Source organism: Mustela putorius, unplaced genomic scaffold (assembly GCF_011764305.1).
Source record: "Mustela putorius furo isolate JIRA1106 unplaced genomic scaffold, ASM1176430v1.1 tig00003898_pilon_pilon_pilon, whole genome shotgun sequence".
Classification (NCBI taxonomy): Eukaryota; Metazoa; Chordata; class Mammalia; order Carnivora; family Mustelidae; genus Mustela; species Mustela putorius.
The window spans coordinates 34024450-34048677 of NW_025422047.1; the positions used below are offsets into that span (position 1 = coordinate 34024450).

General features: G+C 35.8%; 1 protein-coding gene across 3 annotated transcripts in view; it reads left to right on the plus strand.

Moving 5' to 3' along the window:
• The window catches only part of TTC6 (tetratricopeptide repeat domain 6), a 228482-nt gene that overhangs the window by 183713 nt on the left and 20541 nt on the right, over positions 1 to 24228 (plus strand). For all 3 annotated transcript variants that reach the window (XM_013046238.2, XM_045067622.1, XM_045067623.1), the window contains 8 exons: positions 68 to 144; positions 585 to 745; positions 3660 to 3794; positions 5203 to 5352; positions 6558 to 6698; positions 7955 to 8068; positions 11691 to 11810; positions 16973 to 17046. In XM_013046238.2, coding sequence (XP_012901692.1) covers positions 68 to 144; positions 585 to 745; positions 3660 to 3794; positions 5203 to 5352; positions 6558 to 6698; positions 7955 to 8068; positions 11691 to 11810; positions 16973 to 17046 — 972 coding nt within the window. The remainder of the gene's footprint in view (positions 1 to 67; positions 145 to 584; positions 746 to 3659; positions 3795 to 5202; positions 5353 to 6557; positions 6699 to 7954; positions 8069 to 11690; positions 11811 to 16972; positions 17047 to 24228) is intronic.

Below are 24228 nucleotides of genomic sequence, written 5' to 3' on the forward strand. Positions count from 1 at the left end.
TAAGTCGTTTTGTTTTAGAAAAATTATTTTTTACTGCTTAGAATTAAAAAGGTATTATTTCTTCCAGAGGACAATATCTTCTTATGATGAAATGTTATGATCTTGCAAAGTTTACTATTTATCAAGTAGCAGAAATGAACAAAGGTAAATATAATCAATGCAAAATTAAAATTGTCTTAATTTAAAAATAAATACCTCCTAAAAATGTTTATACTGTTTGCAATAGTTATATATAGATAACAGGAAAGGTTTATTTCTAATCAAAGATAGATTTGAAACTTTATATCTTCAGTTTCATATGTACATAGTCAACTATTAAATGCTTCATAATGAAATGAATCTTGTGAGAGATTATTATAGGAGATGCCAGGGTTATACTTTTATTTTTTTGTTTTTGTTGTTGTTTGTAATTGGAATGTCTTATTTTTGTTGGTGGTAAACAGATTTTAGTATTATTGATGTATTGATTTATTGATTTATTAATTAATATTTCAAATATAAATTATTGAATTGCTTGACTTCTTTAAACTAATTTAATCCTAGATACTTGGTAAAGGTATTGATAAACTTTCTTTTCCTTTTAGGTCTCATTGAGTTGAGTCCTATACAGCAAGCACTCATTTATTCATTTTGTGAAAACCATGACAAGGCCATCCAGGTCTTGGATAGTGTCACTTTGAACAGGCCTGAGCTCACCATGTATATTCTACTAGCAAAAGCCCAAATGAAGGCCAAGAGAAACAAGGTGAAAAGTCTTGGATAACACTTACTAATCTATTAACAGGGATTTTATATTGTGCTTATTAGAATGAAGGCTAACATACTTTCTTAAAATATAACTAAATTATAACATTTATTTATTGATTCTTGTGTTAACATTTGGGTTATTTCTTCTCCTCTTAAGGATAGGGCTGCTATAAATATTCTTTTTCATGTATTCTGTTAACATGTGGAGTAGTTTTCTAGGATATATTCCTAGAGAGTGGAATTGCTGGTGTGTAGAGAATGTGAATATCTAATTTTCAAGAAAGTGACACATTATTACCTAGGGTTGTACCAGTTTATTCTCCTACCTGTCATATACGTGTGTGACTGTTCATTTCCATCCTCTACTGTAACTAGTTATGACTTTATTTTTTTCAACTTAGGAGATAAAAACTGATGTCTCATTGTGATCTTAATTCCCATTTTTCTGTTTGAGCACAGATTGAATATCTTATATGTTTTGTAACCTCTCATATTTCCTGTCTCATCAATATCCTAAACTTATTTTTTGTTTGTTTATCTTGTTCTTATTGATTTTAGGCATTAAAAAATAAATTCTGTATATTAATCCTTGATTAGTTATGTGTGCCATGTTTCTTCTTGAATGTGTGCCTGGTCTTATATAGAGGTTCTTAATTTTAATGTAGTAGAATTAATATATTTTTTATTTTATTGTCATGGCTTTAAAAAAAATCTTGTTTTAAGAAATTTTTCCCTACCCCAAGGTCATATGGGTATTCTTCCATATTTTCTCCTAAATGCTTAAAAGTTTTGTTTTTTCCATTTAAGACTTTAACTTAAATGATTTCTTTGAGTGTGAGATAAGTGATAAAATATCAGTTTTCCCCATATGGATATCCAGGTGTTCTAGTGTCATTTATTGAAATGTTCTCTCAAACCAAAGATCTGAAGAGGTACATCTAGTTTTCATGTATATGCAGATCTGAATTTGGGCTCTTTATTCTGTTCTTTTGGTCAGTTTTTTATTTATCCCTGGCCCAATAGTGTAGTCTTTTTTTTTTTTTTTAAGTTTTATGTGTTTATTTTTAGAGAGGGGGAGAGAGAGAGAGAGCAGGGGGAGGAGGGGCAGAAAGAGAGAGAAAGAATCTCAAGAAGACTCCCTGCTGAGCACAGAGCCCAGTGCAGGCTCATGACCCCAAGATCATGACCTGAGCTGAAATCAAGAGTAGGATGCTCAACTGACTGAGCCACCCAGGTGCCCCTACAATGTCCAAATTATTATGATAGTTAATTATTATAGTTTTATTATAGTTCTTGATATCTGGTAGAGCTAGTCCCTACACCATATTTTTATCTAGGAAACTCCTGGTTATTCTCTTCTATATACATTTTAAATTCAGCTTGTCAAGATCCATTAAAAATTCTGTCAACTCTAGGTTATTGTAAGGAGAATTGACATTTTATGATATCAAATTTCTTTTTGGAATACTCTTCTGTTTACTTTAAACTTCTCTGCCCCTACCCATTGTTCTGTAGAAACTCGGGGTTACCTTTGCCCTCTTCTATCCAATCAATAGTGATGTTCACCTGGTTCTTTCTAAATATCTTTCAATTCTACTTCCTTTCTCTATTTCTGTGATCATTATCCTAGTCCAAAGCACACATTTATTTTGCTAGAATGATAGCAACCGTGTTGCTCTCTTCTAAGCTTTTATCCACACAACAGACATAGTATACTCTTTAGAATGTAAATATGCTTTACCTGCAAGCCCCACCAGAGCTTCCCTAGGAGACTTTTTTAGAGTCGTGAAGAAGTGACAGGCAGGACATCAACGATGAGAAGCAGCAGGAGGAAGTGAAGATGTGTTCACTTTAATTTTAAATGGGATGGAAGACTCAATGGACTCCAAGAGATAGTGAAGGGGCAGTAATCCAGAAGAGGCAGGAAATAACTTATGTTCCAGTGGGGCAGAAGGAGTTGGGGTCAAGGATACAGCTTGAGAAATTAGCTCTGGAATGGAGAAGAAAGGAAACCACTCAAAGACAGGAGAGAAAAAAGATGGAGATGAAGGAAGATAAAGATACACTGAAAACTAAAAAGGAGGGAAGTGGAGAAAGAAAGTGATATCTTTTTTTTCTACAGCAAGGTCACATCGGAGAGTGAGGGTGGAAAGATGGACATTAAGGTGGGCTGTAAATATATGAAGTAAAAGTTAAGTGGGGGGCACAGAGGACACTTAGCATATCCAAGCTAAATCTCATGGTGTCTTTAGTAATCTAATATAATTTAAAAAATGGGCTAAAGAGTCATAAATATTTGTATTTCCATATAGATAAATGTACCCATTAGTTTGTTATAAAAAGTCATTTCTGTCTGAGAAATTGAATTTTTTTCATTAATGAATTTCAACTAGTTTAAATGGGTGATTTTTGATGTTAGTTCATTTCCTGGTGCCAGCAGAATCCCTTAAGAGGACAGTAGGACAAAATACAGGTTGATTAAAACCACATCAGATATTATCATTGGAAATCCTTTACTATCTAATAGCTGTCTAGTATTTCTTCCAGGAACATTTCTAAAGAATTGGCCATAAACTAGTCTATAAATTTAAGTTGATTTTAGGCTATGAGAAAATAATCTTTAGAACTTAGAAATTATAGCTTCAAAGTGCGCATGTATAAGCCTGCTTAAGTAGTGGATTGTAGGTGAGGCACCTTGGTGGGATTCCCTGCCATCAGATTCCCTGCCTGGGTCCTTGTCTGGCAGTGCACTGACAAGGCCTGTGTCATTACCAGGCCTGTGTGCCTAGGGTGAAATGTGAGTCAGGCTGTGCACTCAGGATTCCCTTTAATGTTTAAGCTGTCTTGTTCATCACGTTAAATAAATACCAGAAAGAAACATTCTCGTCTTTTTTTTTTTTTTATCACTCTAGGAAGCTGTGAGAATGTTTAAAAAGGCATTGGATATCTTTTCTCATTCTGATAAAGGACCAAATGCGGTAGCAGCTTCAGCAGACTGTCTGTATAACTTGGGTCTTTGTTACATGGAAGAAGGCAACATACAAATGGTATTTTGTATGTTTAAGAGCATAGATTATTTGTGATTATAGAAAATCATTCTTTGCATTCAATTCCTTTTCTGACCTATACAGTGAGTGACTAGACCAAATTTCTTTCTTTTTTTTTTTTTTTTTAAAGATTTTATTTATTTATTTATTTGACAGACAGAGATCACAAGTAGGCAGAGAGGCAGGCAGAGAGAGAGAGAGAGAGGCAGGGGTGGGGGTGGGGGTGGGAAGCAGGCTCCCTGCTGAGCAGAGCCTGATGCAGGGCTCAATCCCAGGACCATGGGATCATGACCCGAGCCAAAGGCAAAGGCTTTAACCCACTGAGCCACACAGGCGCCCTAGACCAAATTTCTTATAAAGGTTGGCTTATTACAATCAGTGTGAACTCTGCAATGCCTACTATATTGTTTTACTTATTCAACACATTTTATTTGAGACTTGTTTGTTCACAGTATTCCAAAGACTAATGTCTGACTCCTACCAAAACAGTAAATCTAACTGTAAGAAATTATTATAGCATAATATTTTTATCACAATAAGAATTTATTTATTAAATTATAAGTACTTTATTTTAAAAAAACCATTTATTTATGTAGAGAGAAAGGGAACGTGAGCAGGGGAGGGGCAGAGGGACAGGAAGAGCGAGAATCTCAAGCAGACTCCATTTTAAAATTGTTAATGATATGACAAAATAATTGTTATTTTATAATGGCTAACATGGGGTATTTCATAATTTAATTTCTCTACACACAGACATATAGACACAGACACACATAGTCATGCACACACACCCACACACCATTCTGGTCTCTGTATTCTTAGGGTCTTGCAACTCCATAAACTTGAAAAAGAGTTGCACTTAATTAGTAGTTCCATTAGGAAATCCCCTAAAATATAAGATTAATTATAAATCTTTTCTGTGTTTTTAGCCCTTTTGGACAACCAGAGCAAACCTATCTTTGCTTTACAATGTTGGGAAAAATTTTAGAGTTCCACTGTTAAGAAATTTCATAACTATATATCTGCTATGGTTCTTGGAACCTCATGAAAAATAAATGTACAAGTTGTACTTTGAATAAACACAATATGAAGAATAGCAATTAAAATTGTACTTCCAGAAGTACTGTCATCTAACAATATGGGTTATATTGACATTACTCCGGGAGTAAAGGGACCTATAAATTACAGTAATAAACCTGGCCTGTTTATATTACTTTTATTTTCTTAACAAAGTTCACTGGGAAAAATGAATTTAAAGTGACCAAAGATAAGTGAAAACTTTTCTACGATTGTTACACACTATAATTTATTAACATTTTAAATTAATATATTCTACTCATTCATTTATCTTCACTAATATATTCTACTCACTCTGTTCTACTCACTACTTAACAAAATACTCTTCTAGGCTTTTGATTGTTTTACAAAAGCTGTGAAAGCAAATCCTGATTTTGCAGAAGGCTTTTATCAACGTGGGCTTTGTAAAGTAAAACTCCACAAGGATAGCTCGGTCCTGGATTTTAATCGTGCAATTACCCTCAATCCAAAACATTACCAGGTATTTAAATGAATAATTTCAATGATTTGGAGAATGGGTCAAATTTGTTAAAACTACTAAATCTTCATATGTCATTGTTATTAATTAGCAAGATTTGGTTACTTATACCTACTTTTTGGCTGTGTTTTGATAATTCCTGTATCTGTATTTCCCCCTGAACTAAAAATTTTGTTTATAATAGTAATGCTTTACGTAAAAGTGCTTCATGAATTGTGATGTTTATAAATACTGTTAATATTTTATTGTACCTATTATGATTCATATACTGTTATTAATTTTTTTACTTCATCTTTTGCTATCACATTTATTCCTGCCTTTTAAGAGGCTGTACAGACAACACAAAATTCAATAGGTGAAGCTTGACTATGAAATTTGAATATGCTAAATATTAGATGATTTTAGAGAATACTGTTAATTTTCTCAGATATATAATGATAGTGTGCTTATCTAGGAGAATGTTTGCATAATGGAAAGCCTGGAGGTCGCCAGGTATTATGTATTAAGTATAGTGATGTCTACAACTTATTTTCAAATAGTTCAGAAAAATAGATATAATAAATATTGTGAAATAATAATCATTGAATCCACATGGTAGTTATATGGATGTTCATTGTACTATTTTTTAAATTATTCTCTATGTTCAAAATACTTTATTACTTTAAAAAAAGAGTTATTTAGGGGCACCTGGGTGGCTCAGTGGGTTAAAGCCTCTGCCTTTGGCTCAGGGTCCTGGAATCGAGCCCCGCATCAGGCTCTCTGCTCGGCAGGAAGCCTGCTTCCCTTCCTCTCTCTGCCTGCCTCTCTGTCCGCTTGAGATCTCTGTCTGTCAAATAAATAAATAAAAATCTTAAAAAAAAAAGTTATTTATTTGAGAGTAAGTGTGTGCATGAGTGGGGGAGGGGCAAAGGGACTGGGAGAGAGAATCTCAAGCAAACTCCCCACTGAGCTCGGAATCTACACGGGGCTGGGTCCCACAGCCCTCACCGAGATCATGACCTGAGCCGAAACTGAGAGTCAGATGCTCAAGGACTGAGCCACCCAGGTGCCTGTTTGAAATATTTTCTAATAAAAGAGAGTGGGGGAAAAAAGACTATATTTTATACCGTTTTTGGATGGCATGGATTTGTTCAAACTATATCTTTTGGGAGAATTGATGCTTTACTAAAATATTCATTCCTGCTTTCCTCTGCTCTTTTCCTGAAAAGGCATACTTAAGCCGAGTAGCCTTCTATGGTTTGAAAGGCAGATACTCCAAAGCAATCTTGAATTGTAATGAGGCCATTAAAATTTATCCTCAGAGTGTGCGTGCCTATATCTACAGAGGAGTTCTGAAATACTACAACAAGGTAGGGCTGTTTCCTGTCTTGTTAAGTGAGATTTTAGAGTGCGTGGATGCTCAGATTTGTCAAGTTGTGACTAGCTTCCTTTTTCCTTCTGTGGGGGAGAATCCCCATGGTATAAAGGGCACAACTGCATAGAACCCTTTATGCTTTCACAGTACATCAAAGGGATTTCAATTCATAATTTTGCACAAAATAGTGATATTTACTTTTTATATTTATATTTTAACTAGCACTTACTACTTATTAAGAAAGTAGCGTATATTCATTGCAAAGGGTTTGGAAATTACATAGGGGAATAAAGAAGATTAAAATCACCTATTACCCCCATCATCAAGTGAAAATTCCTGAGAGCATTTTGGTTTATTTACATTTAGTCTTTTTTTTCCCTGAAAATATGATATGTATTTTCCAAAACTGGGATTATGCTACTTAAAAATTTGTTGTGCCTTGCTTCTCACAATTTTTGAAGATACCATTTTTAAAGACTGAATAATATTCTACCATAGTTTATTTTTATTGTTGGGCATTTTACTGTTTTACCATTTTGCTGTCTTAAATAATACACACACTGAGAACAAAGCCATTGCTGGAATTTATGATTGACTCCTAAATGGAACTTACTGGATCAAATGGTGTGAGCAGCCTCATTGATATCTGATACTTCATGGAATACTTTGTTTCTCCCTACTTTTCTTTTCTGACCTTTCTTTGTAACTATTTCATATGAAATATTTTGCAAATAATACCTTAAGACAAAGGTAAGACCTTGTATTACATGTTAAGTCCATGAAAATTACTATCTACAGAAATGAATGATCTAAGTTATCAGAGACGCATCAAAGAGGAAGTGAAAGAGACCATGGGTAGAAAACATGACCATTATGTTACATAACAGTATGAGTGACAGAAGCAAGCAAGGTTTGGTGAATGTTTGCTGGATGAATGTGGCTTCTCTTTTACTAATAAGAAGTATAATCTTTTTGCTTTATAGCAATATTGGCAATAAGATAATCATCTAAATTAAATTATATATTGAATTTTATTTGTGGGTAGGAGAAACATTATTATAAATAATTCCTACCAAGAGATCTTAATTAACTCTGTGAAAGATTAGCTTAATTGTCTTAATTTCACAGATGATGCACAGAATGGGTAAATGAATGTTCCAAAAAATTTGATAGAATCGAGAATTTATTTTGCAATTAAATTTCAGTCCATTATGATTGATCCTTCTTATCTAGTTATTTTTTTCTTTGCAGACTTATAAGCTAGCGATTACAGATTTAACTACAGCTATCAATATGGACAAAAACAGTTATGTAGCATTTTATAACAGAGCATTATGCTACACCAAGATAAACGAACTTCGAATGGTAAGTGACCATTTTAGTAAACTACACATTTGTAAACACATTTAAAGCAAGTGTAAAGCATTTTCTTCTGTTATAGTTTTGAAAAGTATTTCCTGTGGAAATACACATACACACACATAAACACACACACAAACTTGAGAAACCAAAGAACAGTTTCAAAGAATATTTAAGGTTTTATTGGTCCTCACCAAATATATTTATACAATCTTTGCAATGTCACATGAGAATTAATTTTACAATGCTCATAAGCATTTAAAGGTATTTACAAATTAAAATATATTTCACAATTCTCATTTGAGTGAATGTTTCTACTGATATACTGCTTGCAGAATTTTTTTTTCCAATATGCTTTTTTTTAATTTTTAATTTTTTTATAAACATATAATATATTTTTATCCCCAGGGGTACAGGTCTGTGAATCGCCAGGTTTACACACTTCACAGCACTCACCAAAGCACATTGCTTGCAGAATTTTTAAGCAGTGATCATTAACAATATCTTTGCTTCAAAATCTCAACATTAGCTAGAAAAGTTTGTTTAGGGTTTTTTTTTTTTTTTTTTTTTTTTTTTTTTGTACAGTACTCAGACCACAGACGCAGCAGGGAGTTTTCCACTATGGTTTCCAGATCTGGGACCAGCGACAAGCATTGCCTGTGTATTTTGAAGCCCCAAATGATGGCTGCAGTAAAACTTTTTCCTCTGTTTGTCCTGATCCACCTTCTACCTGGGCAGAATGTCTTTTCTGTTTTCTAATCTTACCCTTCTCTTCCCTACCCCTGCAGGACTGGTCCTTTCCAAGTCAAGATTTCTCGCTGGCCAGCTGGTCTTGGCCTCTCATTGCCCTGCCCGCCCTCTCGCTTCTCTCCTCTGTTGTTCTGTTGTCTGCTTGTCTTCCCTTCTCATTTCTCTCTACTTCCACAGTTAGTGAAGCTTTCCTCTAAGAGACTACCTCGCATTCCCACTGTTCTCCTCCAACCTCCTTGAAATTTGGACAGTGGAATCTGTTTAAGACGTTGGGAGATTTAGAGAGGTATTTGCTATGGAAAGGAAGAAGTTGAGAACTATTGTTCCTACCTAAGAGACTGTAGAATTCCTGGCAGCCCGTCTGTCAGGTTTCCTCCAGAAATCTTGACAAACGAATAACTAATTTTTAACGAAGGAGTTGTTAAGATTCTAAAAGCTAATTAAAGGATCATTTATCAAGTAACCTGCACAGCAGGCATCTTTGACCGGCTCCCTCCCCACCCCATTCCTGCCTTTTCTGGGTAATTCTGAAGCCACAAACAATGGACTGGGTGGGGGCAGGGAACTCCCATTTTTGTTATCTCTGATACCTAGCAGAATCAGTGTTCTAATTCAGTGTTCTAAAATGAGAAACTACCTGGAGATCTAACAAGAATAATGACATATTGGTTATCTTAGAGGCTGCCAGCCAGCTCACACATTTCCTCCAACGAAGACACTTTACAGAGGAGGAAATGGAAGCAGGGAGAAGTTAGGAACATATCCAAGTCACACAGAGTAGAAAGCTGGATTGGCGTTCACAGGTTTGTTTGCTTCTGGCTAACAGTCTTTAGGTGGCTTTGTAAAACCAGCTGACCTCCAGCGTGTGGACCGGATGTCATTTAACAGTGTCTGCCCCTCCCTGTCTGTCTCCCTCCACCTGTTTCTCAGCATTCTTGTCGTGACTAGAGTGAGAAAACCCAAGTACCTTTCTGCAGAAAATGCACTTAGGCATTCTTCTAAGATATGCTATCATAAAAAATTAAGAAGAGGGGAATTCTGCTTCCTACCACCTCATTTCAATATAAATAACTGTTACCACTTACTTAGGGCTTTTTGGGTGACAAGCACTGAGCTATATGCTTTACCAACATACAATCAAAATATTTTTAAGTGGACTTTTACAACAATATGATGTTATTAATATTCCAATTTTATATGTGAGTAGAGTGAGGCTTAGTGTTAAGTAATTTCCCCAAGACTGAAGATCTAGTAATAATAGCAGAGGCCTGATCCAAATCCTGCTCACTGACCTTCATGACATCTCATTTCCCACCTTTTGTTTCCTCCTGTGTCACCTATTCAGCTGCTTAGTGGATTTCCAGGGCATCTTACAGGTTTTATATTCTGGGATTCCATGACAGGAAAACTGCAAACATTCTAGTTTTGTTTTGTTTTGTTTTATGCATATTATGAATTATTTTTACAGCTCTGCCAGAGGTTTGCTTATAATTTTGTCACAACGCACATACAGGATTTTTAATTGTACAGTTCTTTTAGACACTTGAGTGTTTGGTAATGAAATACTGGAGAAGGACCAATGAGCAAATAGTAAAATGCTTATTTGTATTTTCAGTTAGCATGAGCTACAGGCATAGAAAATTTGACCCTTTTCTGATGAAACAGTAGAGGCTACTTTCAGGCAAACAGGTTTGAGCGATGATAGGTAGTAACGGCCCACAGCCACCCCCTGGCTGAATAGAAAGCCCAGTCAGGTGACCCACCTTAAAATATCTGTAGGCCTTAACTAACTAAAGGACTTTTTACAACCTGACACAATTACTAAAAAAGGAGGAGATTCCAAACTTGGCATACCTCTTCACCCTCCCTCTTTAAAAACAGTGTCCACCCACTCCTCCTTATAGGCTTTCCTCTGCTGGCCTGCCTGCCCACTCACTTGCTGTGTATTTGATATACTTCTACTTCCTTTGTTTTGCTTCAGGTGAAATCTGTCACTGCCCATGCCACCAGTTTCCACCCCATCAGCGCCCTATATCTGGGAACCCCCATCCAGTTGAGAGACACCCCATTTAAACATCATAGAAATCCATATGGCACTTTTGGACAAAATGTTCAGTAGGAAAATAAGAGATTAAGTTCCAACCATAAATCCCCAGATTTATGCTATTCTTAGTACCTGGTATAGAGTCAGTGGAAAGAATAAAAAAAGATTAAAGTAATGTAGAAAGGTCCTATGAATTGATAATTCTTAGTTTAGATTAGTGTCTTTCAAAATATAAGTATGCTTATCAAAATATTTTGAAGTAATTTTCCAATGAGTGCTTATTTGTGTATTAAAATCGATTTTCATTGATTCGTGATTTATTCATTCAACAAAAATTTATCTACTTCCATTAGAGGCAGGCACTGAGTTAGTTATTTACAATGGTAAACCAAATAGATAAACTCTGCCTCCATAAAGATTAGGTTTCAGTGGGAAAAACAATAAAACACTAAAAAGGAATTAAATTTTAAAAGGTAACAAGCGCTGTGCTTTAATGTCAAAAGTCATTTGGTGAAACTACTGAGAGGGGGAAGGGTATTGCGTCTCCCACCCTCAACCATTCCAAACCATATACAATAAAAATCCTTAGGATGATCCAGAGATTACATGTGAAAGGCGAGTACAGTGTGGATCATTTATTAAAAACATAGCAGTGTCTATAATATTTAGTTAACAGGACCCTTTAAATCTGAGTGATTATTTTTGTCCATAAAAGTAAGTCACATTAAAAATCCATGTTAGGTCCTCGTTTGGGCATAAACACATTTGTTCATAGCCAATGTGGAAGGCCCTAGAGAGTTAAATCTATGTTGTAAGTGATTATTTTATTTTTAGGCATTAATAGACTATGGAATTGTGCTTCTTCTTGATGCTGGAGAAACTGTGACTTTAAATACTTTCATTAATCGTGGACTCATCTACGTAGAGTTACAGCAGTATAGTTTCGCATTGGAGGTAAACCTTCCTTCCTGTTTACTTGTAAAAATGAACCCACTTGATTTTGCACATTCTCTTCTGAAAACTAGTGAACAAATTTTTCTTGGTATCAAATGGCAATATTAACAAGCAATAAAAACTTAGCAAGAACTGTATTGAAGTACTTTGAATGAATAATACAATCTTTGCTCAAAAATGTGTATTTTTACTTTGTTTTGATTACAGGTAAACAGTTAATATATAAAAAAGTATTTCTGATTTGATGAACTATCAATACACTCACCTTCTCTCACGGAGTATCTTGGCTACAAATAAGACTCAATTATTTGGCAAATAAAATGATTTATGTATCAGTTTATTTTGCAGCTCGGTGCTAATTCTTCCTCATTCAGAATTTTCCTCATTCCCCACTGAAAATATATAAAAATAAATCTGTTTGTTTAGCATAGGGCAGAAAATGGCTGCTCAAAATAGGCTACTGGGAATAGACTTTTAAGTTACTGGAAACAGGCACTCAGAATTGCAATAAAAGAGCATCTGCAGTGTATCAAAAGAGAAATAGGTTGTTTAAAATGTATTTTAGTAATTAATTGTTATTAATTATAATTAAACAAAATTCATCATTTTCATTTTTATCTTATTTGTATTGTCTATTTTAAATTAACTTTGGAATTAAGATTAAGAGATATGAGGCAAAAATCAAATAGTAATTTGAAGTTGGCGGTTAAATAATGGTAGTTTTGCTTTTGTGTTTCTGAGGAAAGACAACAGAATAACAATGAGAATAAGAATAACAATAAGAATGTAATGAGTGTTCCCTAATTTTTTCACCTTTAGAGATGGCTTGTATTATTTTTCTGTGTCCTAGAGTTAACTTTAGAGATTCTACTCCCACAGAAATACTTATTATTAAGGAGGTGTCTGAAAAATCTTGTTCTAGGGAATTTATACTATGAAGAAATGTAATTTTAAGAGTTGAACTCCTTTAGGTTTTGGTTTTGAGATATACCATTTAGAATTCCCTCAAGAAGAAGAGGCTAAAGAACTTTTTTGGGATAGGCAAGTGAGCTATGGAACTCTGGGTCACAGTATTTGAGCGGAACAAGTGAGGAAAATGGGGGTTGAGAGGAAAAGACTTCAGCTGTTGGGGAGTTAAATTCAGGCCCTGTGTTATCTAGCAAGTATATACCATTTAGTACTTAATAAAATCTTCCAACTAGGAAGGGCAAGATTTGAACTCAGATCTTTCTTAATTCCAAATCTTACGCTCTTTCTCACAAGGCAAGTAACTGGCATTGGTGGTAAAATCACAGAGATCATTAAGACAGAGTTCCAGTCCTTGAGGAGCTCATGGTCTAGTGGGAATCATTATTAACCCTTTCTTTTCTTTATCCCACATCAACTCATGAGTCAGTCCAGTTAGCTCTCCCATCAAAACACATTTTTAATTCATCACTTCTCATTTTTGCCACTGCTGTCCTCCTAATTCAGGCCACAATCATCTCTCCTTTGTGGACTTTGTAGTAGCTTCTTAACTGGCCTCTCTGATTTTGTTCTTGTTCCCCAGCATGCTGTTTCTTACACAACAGCCAGAGAGACCTCTTAAAAACCTAAAGAAGGTCGAATTATTCCTTGGCTCAAAACATTCCATTGCTTCCTATAACATTTAGAATGCAATCTGGATTCTTTTCTTTTCTTTTTCTTTTGCAATCAGAATTCTTGACTATGGCCAGCCAAGACCCTACATGATCTGATTGTTGTTTACTCATCTGATTTCATTGTTATATGTTCCTCTTTTCTTACTACAGCCACTCCACTCTGGCCTTTTGCTATTCCTTGGAAATGCCACGCTCCCTTCCTGCCTCAGAATCATCTTACAAGCTATTCCTTAAACATAGAATGCTCTTCCCACTGATCTGTTTGTGGTTCATACCTTCCTTTCCTTTCAGATTTCTGCCTAAATGTGGCCTCCTTAGTCAAAAAGACCATAGATTGATTAAAATGGAATTAAAAAAAATTAAAATAAACTCAAAATAAGTCTGGAAAGGGAAAGCAAAGGAACAGAAAACAGAGGAAACCAGAAGAAAACAAAAAATAAAATTTAGACCTAAATGTAACCATATCAGTGTTATATTAAATAGAAACAGTCAAGTATACCTACTAAAATAATGAGAATATCAGATTGGAATTTTTAAAAAACCTTAACTATAGGGGCACCTGAGTGGCACAATTAAGTGTCTGACTTGGCTTCAGCTCAGGTCTTGATCTCAGGGTTGAGAAATTGAGCCCCAAGTCAGCCTCCATGCTCAGTGTGGAGTCTACTTAAGACTCTCTCTCCCTCTCCTTTTGCTCCTCCCCACCTCTCTATCTCAAATAAATAAATATGTCTTTAAAAAAAAAAAAGCCCTAGCTATATTTGGACTCTAGGAAACATACTTTAAATATAATGAAAAAGTCTGGAAAAAAAAGCATGCCAGGCAAACACTAATTAAAAGTTTAAAAAAAGATGTTTTTCTCAAAGTAAAGTGAAAAATATTAATTTGAAACATTAAATTAAGAAAAAAATGCAGGTTGAGGAAGAACCAGTGAAAGAATATAAGACCTAATATTAAGAGGGCTAGATTAAAAAAAAAAAAGAGAGAGAGAGAAAGCAGAGTCTTAAAACCTGCATACGGAAAAATTTTTAGTGGGAGTGATTGATAAATAGTGTGGTTAAGTAGGACAAACACTGAAAACCTTTTAGTTAATTGAAAGTTGTATGTCCTACCTTCATAGGAACACACTGACCAGGAAGTAGAATGCAGCATTTAGACTGGCATTGTTTAGGAAGTTAATGGTTAAGCTGGTTGGCTTGAGAACATTTGTTTATCTCTTTGTCCTCTTGAAAACCTATCAGGAAAACAGTAAACGAATAAAAGGATATAATTCCACAAAGTTAAAGATAGTGGAGAAGAGCTCTTTGGGGCAACCAAAACTACCACTCAAGATTTTAATACCTCAAACTTAAAAATGAATGGGTAGCCAAGGAGCCTACACTTGAGGGAAGTGAAACAGAGACTAAAGCAAACAAATGCATTGCCATAGGTATATGGGATAGTGGCAGAAGGGGAGGTGTATGAAATGATGGTGTAAGATAGCTAAATATTATCCTATGTCAGAAGTTAAACATGATAGAATACTCATGTTATTAGAAATTTGAAGGTAAATAGCAGAACAAAACCTAGCAAGTTGTGAAAGCAATTGTCTTTGTGCAGTAGACTTGGGTACAGGGAGGAGGAGCAAGAGGGGGAGTGGGGCTCCTTATAAGCTTTGTACATTTTTGAGTTTTATTAGACCCCATGCATTGTATATAAAGCTTACTTTGATAAGAATAAAAATAAATAAAGAACCAATACCTTTAGAGACAGTTTACCAATTACAAAATAAAGTTGGCCTTATGGAACAAGAACAATCAGTTGAGGGGATATGGGGACATGGCCGCTGTGTGTTGACCATGCCTTCAAGGGGATTGATAGTGACAAGAGTTAGAATGACAAGGCCAAGTGCAGTTTTGGGGGTGGGAGGATTGAAGGAAGGCACATTAGGGCAGGGCAGTGAGCCAATGATTAAAGATAGAGAAAGCCCCAGGACTATGGAGGAGCAAGTTTCCAGAGGAGACAGGGAGGAATAAAGTCAAGAGTCCACCTTCTGACACAGAAAGTGAGACAGTGTGGGTGAAGGTCTTTACAAATAAACTCATCAGTGGAGGGAATAGGAGTTGGGATTTCGCTTTGTATGTGAGTGACTTCATGTGGTTTGTTTTTTATGATCTCCATATTAGAGAAAAGATTCATGCAGACAAGAAAAACCATAAAAATTCTGTTAGCTTTATTCTAAGTAATGCTAACAGGGATCATTTATATCTATTGCTGATAATTAATGCCTAATTTCCATATAGCATAATAACAGTTATGTATGTAAAGTCAAGTTGCCATTTGTAAATTATATCTGATTACAAAATAAAACTTGGTATTCTCCATCTTTTAAGTTAGTAGTCACTCCACACAGCCCTCAAATTAATAAGAATGTTTGTAACGAATCTGACCCTTGTAAATTTGCCTCCATTTTAGCAAAATCAATCTTTGTAGGGCAGCTAGCTGGCAGCATATCTGGTTAGATTATATTTGAGTAGACAATAACTTGTTTTTTCCTAAATATTTCCATTTAATATCAAAATATACTTGAGGAATCTAAATGGGGAGTCTGCAGTCACAGATTGGTCGATGTGACTCATACCCTCCTAGAGTCCTAGGAAGGGCTCGTAGAGTGTTAATTTGACCCTATTGCTTCCTCTTTCACACAAGTATTTGCAGAAATCTCATTCTACCCGCACAAGACAGCCAGCTTCCTCCCTGTGGCACAGCCTGGGAAGGTTGGTGGATGAAAGAGGAGCAAAGAGAAGGAAAGCGGAAGGGAGAAGGAGAAGGAGAGGGAGACCACCTATGAAGGTTAGCTCCTCTTCAGTGCCTAAGAGAGGACAGTGAGTGTTAGGGCCACAAAGTCAGGACCTTTTGTGGGCTTAGCACTTTTTATTCTCTTAACCTCCTCCTCCCCAGGGCCATTCAGGTCTATCCTAGCTGACTTCTCTAACTCAAAATCTTGGGGTTAGAGTTTACATTGCTTCCTCTCAAGAGCTTCTAGGATCTCTGGACAAAACAACATACTTCTTCCCAGAAGTGTGGATTACAAAGTAGGAGCAGCGTTAGTCAATCCACACAAACCACCCAGTTACACACTTTCCTGGGCCTAGGTGCCTGTTTGTCCTCTAAACATACACTGCCAAAACTTATCTCCAAGTGAATTTCCATTTCTATGTAGAAGGGGAAGTCTCTGGTGATGTGCACTGGGAAAAAACAATAAAAAGAAAGCAGATGAAGTAACTCATTACACAGAGCAGGGCAAAGCCACAGGGAAAGTGGAAACCAGTAGCATAAGATTCTGAGTGACTTTTCAGTTATGGGTTTCCTCTGTTCCATCCATTCTCATTAGCTGTGATACTAAAATGAAAAATAAAGTTTGAGGAAGATGTATATTTTAATGTTTGTGTTAAGTATATTCATGGTAGAATCAAAGTTAGAAGGAAGTTTAAGAAAGCACAAAAGATAATGTAATAAAATTAACAGTTTATAAAACTATTTCAGGATTTTAAACAAGCTGCACTGATAAGCAAGACTAATGTGAGCCTTTGTCAAGCAACTGCCATGTGCTATCACAGGTATGGAGTGCAATTTATGTTGATGTGAAAGCAGGTAGAACCATCATATTTATAATGATAGAAGAATAAAAGAAACAGGAAAATGTTGTGGAACTAAGAGTATAAAAATGGGGAGAGACACAAAGATTCCCTGTAGAGAAGTGGGGAGCCCCCCTGAGTGTGTCATTATAATAAATGATTTAGCCAAGTCTTCCAAGAAATAACTGCCTCATGGCATTGGGGAACCCATCTGATACAACCCCATTACTGGAAAGGACCTTGGTAATATACAGAATAAAATCATGCATAGCTTGAAATAGCTAAGAACAAAATAAAATTAATTAATTTTGTTCATAAAATGGAACTAACTTTTATAAAGCCTGTTTCCTGGAAGAGAGAGTGATTTCAAAACATAGTCTCAAGAAAATTTTGCATTTAGAAAACATAGTCGTAAATCTAAAACTAATTACAACAATACCAGTAAATATCCCCAAAATATAAGAAAATCTATAAAAAACTAATTACTTAAAACATTATTACCTGTTTCTGGGGTTATTATAAAAATAAGTAATGGGGCACCTGGGTGGCTCAGTCAGTTAAGCATCCTGACTCTTGATCTCAGCTTAGGTCTTGATCTCAGGTTTATGAGTTTGAGCCCTGTGTTAGGGGCTGTATTGGGGGCTACTTAAAAAAAAAAAAAGTTAGAGAAGGGGAGAAAAGAATAGGCTCAAATATAGATGACAATCGGTTTAAAAGTTACTCAGATAATATGAGAGTAGGTAGATTTTGTTAACAGTAGTGTTTATGTTTCTACATATACATTTGGCATCTAAAACTTAGTTTCTGATCATTTTGCTTTAAAAAGCATAGAGATTTAGCCATGAAGATTTTTTGGTAGGATGAGATATATTCGATTAAGTGATAGTTTACAGTACTATTTTTCATGAAACAACAGCAATTAATTGGAGGAGAAACTTGGATATTCACAAATTATGTAAGCTAGGCTGTGTAAATATCCAGTTTAGAGAATAGAACATAGTTTGAATTATTTAGGAAATCAGCATTCTTTTTTTCCCCCCTTTAGGACACAGATAGTACAGCTACATTTTTCTTCGAAAGTCAGACTTTTAATTTTATGAACATAGTAATATAATAATTGCTACTTGTAAAAGGTGTCATTGAGGTAAAAAGCCTAAACGGGTCTCAGACATTTAATTTTATATAGAAAGCAAAACATAGTCACACCATTGTCTATATTAATCCAGGAACCTTTGTACAATTCATCTCTTTAGGTAATTGTCATTCTTAAAAAGAGATGGAATAATGATGACTGATGTATTTGTTTTGGTGGGTGAGTGCAGACCAAAAATGTCTGAGGTCATTGTATTCTCTTAAAATTAAAAAAAAAAAAAAAAAAAAAAAAAAGACTCCAAAATTTCTCTCAGCCTCATTTTTATGTTTAGCAACTATTAGAGACACTAAAGTTCTCTCTGTGTCAGTTCCTGAGCTCTTTTATGAAATGTAATCACTGGGTCTATATGGCAGAGCCTCCTTAAGCTGATACTGCTTTGCAATTCCAAATAACCCAACTTTCATCAGCCGACTGGAATCTCTATTGTCCTTTAATAAAAGTAGAATTTAAATCAACAGTAAAGCCCTGATAACTCACAGTCCCAATTCCATGTGTTTTAAGTTTTACTGAATTTAGCAATAAGGAATGTTTAGTGATTGGTTATATTTATTCCAGGAAAAGTATTTTTGCTTTTCAAGGTAAGCTATAATATGCTTATACCACAGCAGCTTGGTTTCTAAGTACTGAGATTCATTATTGATGTCTTATAGTGGGGAAAGTAAAAGTTTTCCCATTTGGAAAATTCAAAAAAAGGAATAAATCTTTAAATTTTAGGACTTTGATCTTTGAACTCATGGGGTTGCAGACTTTTGAAGTATGCCTTTGTATATATCTGGCTCTCACTCTTGTGGTTGCTAGGAGACAACATTCCTTAGGCTGAATATCCTACTTGTTGTCCAATTTGGTTACTAAGAGTGTTATGGTAGAGTTAATTTTTAGATCTCTTTGAGAAAGGCACTTTCAGATTTAAAAAAAAAAAAAAATGCCACAGAGGGAAAGCCTGATTTACTCAGTAACACGTCCTAGCCACTTTTTATCCCAGAATGTCTATTTAATGTCTATTTTGTTCTTTTTAATATTTGCATAAAGTAATTTTGAACCTTTGACTCTGCAAGCCACATTCTTTAGTATTGGGAGGTATTTATGATTTATTTGTACAACTCAGTAGGGCACATCTGGTCACGTATGTGATTAATTTGGAAAATGCAGTGGGCTTTTATGTCTGTGGCCTTGCCTGCACACTCAGCACATGGTCCATAGTTATGGACACTCTAATGATAACCATGCACCTTTCTCAGTGATCATATTATTTTATATTTATCAAAACACATTTTATTTAAAAAAGCTAATTTTAAATTTTTCATATTTGTAATTGATGCTTAATAATTTATGTCTTGGCTGGATATATATCCTGTTCTAGATACTTGACCACGTCCTCTGTTCTTTAACTGCCATGTGATTGTTTAACAAAGGCTTCAATCTAGGATTTTGTGTGATATCTACATATTCAAAAAAATGAGACTGCTTTTTCTAAGTTGCCTTTCTGTTTGTCTTTCTTTCTTTCTATTTGTAAGGGGGCTGGGAAGTCTCTGGTTTTGGCAATGTCACCTTCTCTGGACTTGATTTTTGTCATTGTCATCTTTGAAGAGGTTGCTATGTGTCTTTCAAGGTCTCTTTCTAACTTTAGGGTTTAATAATTATTTACTTAGTCTGAATAGATTAGATGCTCATTAAACTTTAGTGCTTATAGAGGAGTTAAGATAGCAGAGTAGTAGAGTGACCCGAAGCTTCTCTCATCCCTTGAACACAGCTAGATAGTTATCAAGTCATTCTGAACACCCAAGAAATCAATCAGAGGTCTGTGAAAACAAAAACTGCAAGTCCATAAGTAGCAAAGTGACCACCTTTGGAAAGTAAGAGATGTGGAGTTGACTTAGGGGAGATATGGCTGTGGATATATTTGTGGGGAGGGAGACTACTTACAGAGGCTGCCACAAAGTATTAGAAGCCGTGGAGTGCAAAATCTGGATGTTTAGTAGTCCACTGCCATGGAGGACATGCCTGGCTTAAAGGTGTTCAGGTGACAAAGTCAGGTAGAATCTCAGGACTGAAAGCATAGTCTGAAGATTCCCTGGGTTGAAAGAATGGGTGGCTCCAACACGCTGCACTGTTCCCAGGCATAGAAGTGGGGAAGTTTGGACACAGGCAGAATGAATGCAGGGTTCTGAGAGAAATTGGGGACACGCGAGGGGTGATTGATTGCTCTTCCATGAAGGTGCACTGAAAAGTAGGGGCACAGACTTTCAGCTTGGAGGCTAAAGATCAGGGCACCACCATACTCATCTTGCCCAACAGCACCATTAGCCTTCAGGAAGCAAACCAATGCCACCCAGAGGAAGCTGGAGCTCCTTACACCAAGCCCCCCCTTCCTCCCACCCCCATGCCCTGGAGGCACATTTCCACTGAAACAATTCAGCCAGAGAATCAGCACAACAGCCTCTCTCCTAGAGGACCAGCACAAACAACTAGCTGACACCATGTCTACTGATAATGACCAACACCAAGGAAATACAATTTTAAGGACATATTATGAACAACTAGATGCCAATAAATTAGTCAATCTGGAAGAAATGGATGCATTCTTGGAAATTTATGAACTACCAAAACCGAAACAGGAAGAAATAGAAACTCTGAACAAACCCATAACCACCAAAGAAATTGTAGCAGTAATCAAAAGCTCCCAAAAAACAAGAGTCCAGGGAGAGATGGCTTCCCTGGGGAATTCTACCAAATATTTAAAGAAGAGTTAATAGGACTCTTCTGAAGCTGTTTCAAAAATAGAAATGGAAATAAAACTTCCAAATTCATTCTATGAGGTCAGCATTACCTTGATCCCAAAACCAGACAAAGACCCCAGCAAAAAGGAGAATTACAGACCAATATCCCTGATGAACATGGATACCAAAATTACTCGCCAGAATACTAATCAATAGGATCCAGTAGGACATGAAAAGGATTATTCACCATGACCAAGTGGGATTTATCCCTGGACAGCAAGGGTAGTTAACATTTGCAAATCAATCGACGTGGTATATCACATTAATAAAGCAAAGGACAAGAGCCATATGATCTTCTCAATTGATGCAGAAAAAGCATTTAACAAAATACAGCATCCTCTCAATTAAAACTTTCTCCACAGTGTAGGGATAGAGGGAATATACCTCAGTATCATAAGAGCCATCTACAAAAAACCCACAGCAAATATCATTCTCATTAGGGAAAAACTGAAAACTTTCCACCTAAGATCAGGAACATGACAGAGATGCCCACTCTTACCATTATTGTTCAATATAGACTAGAAGTACTAGCCTCAGCAATCAGACAACAAAAGGAAATACAAAGCATTTAAATTGGCAAAGAAGTAGTCAAATTCTCACTCTTCAGTGATGGCATGATACTTTGTATGGAAACCCAGATGAATCTACCCCCAAATTGCTGGAACTCAAACATGAATTCAGCAGTTACAGGATATAAAATCAATGCACAGAAATCAGTTGCATTTCTATACACCAATAATAAAGCAGCAGAAAAAAGAATCAAGGAATCAGTCCCATTTGCGATTGCACCCAAAACATTAAAATACCTAGGAATAAGCCTAACTAAAGAGGTAAAAAATCTGTACCCTGAAAACTACAAAGCACATATGAAGGAAATTGAAGAGGACAAAAAGGAATGAACAAGCATTCCATGTTCATGGATCGGAAGAACAGATATTGTTAAAATGCCTATACTACCCAAAACAATCTACACATTCAAAGTAATCTCTATCAAAATGCCACCAGCATTTTTCACAGAGCTGGAACAAACAGTCCTAAAATTTGTATGGAACCACAAGATGCTGAATAGCCAAAGCAATTTTGAAAAAGAAAAACAAAACTGGAATCATCACAATTCTTGATTTTAAGTTATATTACAAAGCTGTAATCATCAAGACAGTATAGTACTGGCACAAAAACAGACACATAGATCAACAGAACAGAATCGATAACCCAGAAATTGTCCCACAACTATATGGTCAACTAATCTTGGACAAAACAAGTAAGACTATCCAATGGAAAAAGGACAGTCTCTTCAACAAATGGTATTGGGAAAACTGGACAGCAACATGCAGAAGAATGAAACTAGACCAGTTAGTTACACCATACACAAAAATTAATTCAAAATGGAGGAAAGACCAAAATTGAGACAAGAATCCATCAAAATCCTAGAGAAGAACATAGGCAGAAATCTTTCTGACCTTGGCTGTAGCAACTTCTTACTAGACATGTTGCTGGTGGCAAGGGAAACAAAAAAGCAAAAATGAACTACTGGGACTTCATCAAGATTAAAATCTTCTGCACAGCAAAGGAAACAATCAACAAAACTAAAAGTCAGCCTATGGAATGGGAGAAGATGTTTTCAAATGACATACCTGATAAAGAATTAGTATCCAAATTCTGTAAAGAACTTACTGAACTCAACACCCCAAAACCAAATAATCCAGTTAAGAATTGGGTGGAAGACATGAATAGACACTTTTCAAAGCAGACATCCAGATAGTTAAAGACACATGAGAAGACACTCAACATTACTCATCATCAGGGAAATACAAATAAAAACCATGATAAGATACCACCTCACACCAGTCAGGCTAAAATTAATGACACAAGAAACAACAGGTTTTTGCAAGGATGTGGAGAAAGGGGAACACTCGAACTGTTGGTGGGAATGCAAACTGGTGTAGCCACTCTGGAGAACAGTATGAAGGTTCCTCAAAAAGCTAAAATAGGGGACGCCTGGGTGGCTCAGTTGGTTAAGCAGCTGCCTTCGGCTCAGGTCATGATCCCAGCGTCCTGGGATCGAGTCCCATATCGGGCTCCTTGCTCCGCAGGGAGTCTGCTTCTCCCTCTGACTCTGCTTTCCACTCTGTCTGCCTGTGCTCTCTCTCACTCTCTCTCTCTCACAAATAAATAAATAAAATCTTAAAAAAAAAAAAAAGCTAAAATAGAACTACCCTATGATCCAGTAATTGCACTAATAGATATTTACCCAAAGGATACACAAATTCAGACTCAAAGGGGTACATACGTCCTGATTTTTAAAGCAGCATTGTCAGCAATAGCTAAACTATGGAGAGTCCATTTGTCCATCAACTGATGAATGGATAAAGAAGAGGTGGTGTACACACACACACACACAGACAGGAGTATTACTCAGCCATAAAAAAGATGAAATCTTGCCACTTGCACAACATGTATGGTTCTAGAGTATATTAAGCTAAGAAAAATAAGTCAGAGAAAGACAAATACCATATGCTTTCATTCATATGTGGAATTTAAGAAACAAAACAGATAAAACAGATGAGCATATGGAAAAAAAGTGAGAGGGAAACAAACGATAAGAGACTCTTAATGATAAAGAACAGGCTTGATGGAGGGGTGTGGGTGGAGCATGGTCTAGATGGGTGATGGGTATTAAAGAGGGCACTCAGTATGATGAGCCCTGGGTGTTGTATGTAAGTGAGGAACTACTGAACTATACTCCAGAAAACAATACTGCCCTGTAGGTTAACTAAAATAAAAAATAACAACAACAACAATAACTATAGGCATGATAACTAGATAGGTATGGAAAAATAGCTTCAATTATTGTCTTATTTTTTCTTTTAAAATTGATTAGTTTATACAAAAAGTGATACTGTATTTTATAAACCATATATTGGTATATGTACTCACAAAGATTTTTAATTTCCACCTGGGTATGAGTGGGGAAGTGTGTTTGATGCAGTTGGATGTCAATATACTAGAAGCATTTCAATGATATATAAGAAAATGATGAGAGAACTGAGATTGCTGTGGAAATTTCAGTTTGCTTAATCACCATAGGTATGCATGATAAGTAAATAATTTGCTGCTACACATAGATGGAAATACTGAGCACAACAACCTATCAGCTAAATGCATTTTATACAGAATCACTGCTGTCTAATCATTCTTGATAAAGAATTTGTTATCCAAAGTAATCTTGAGAAA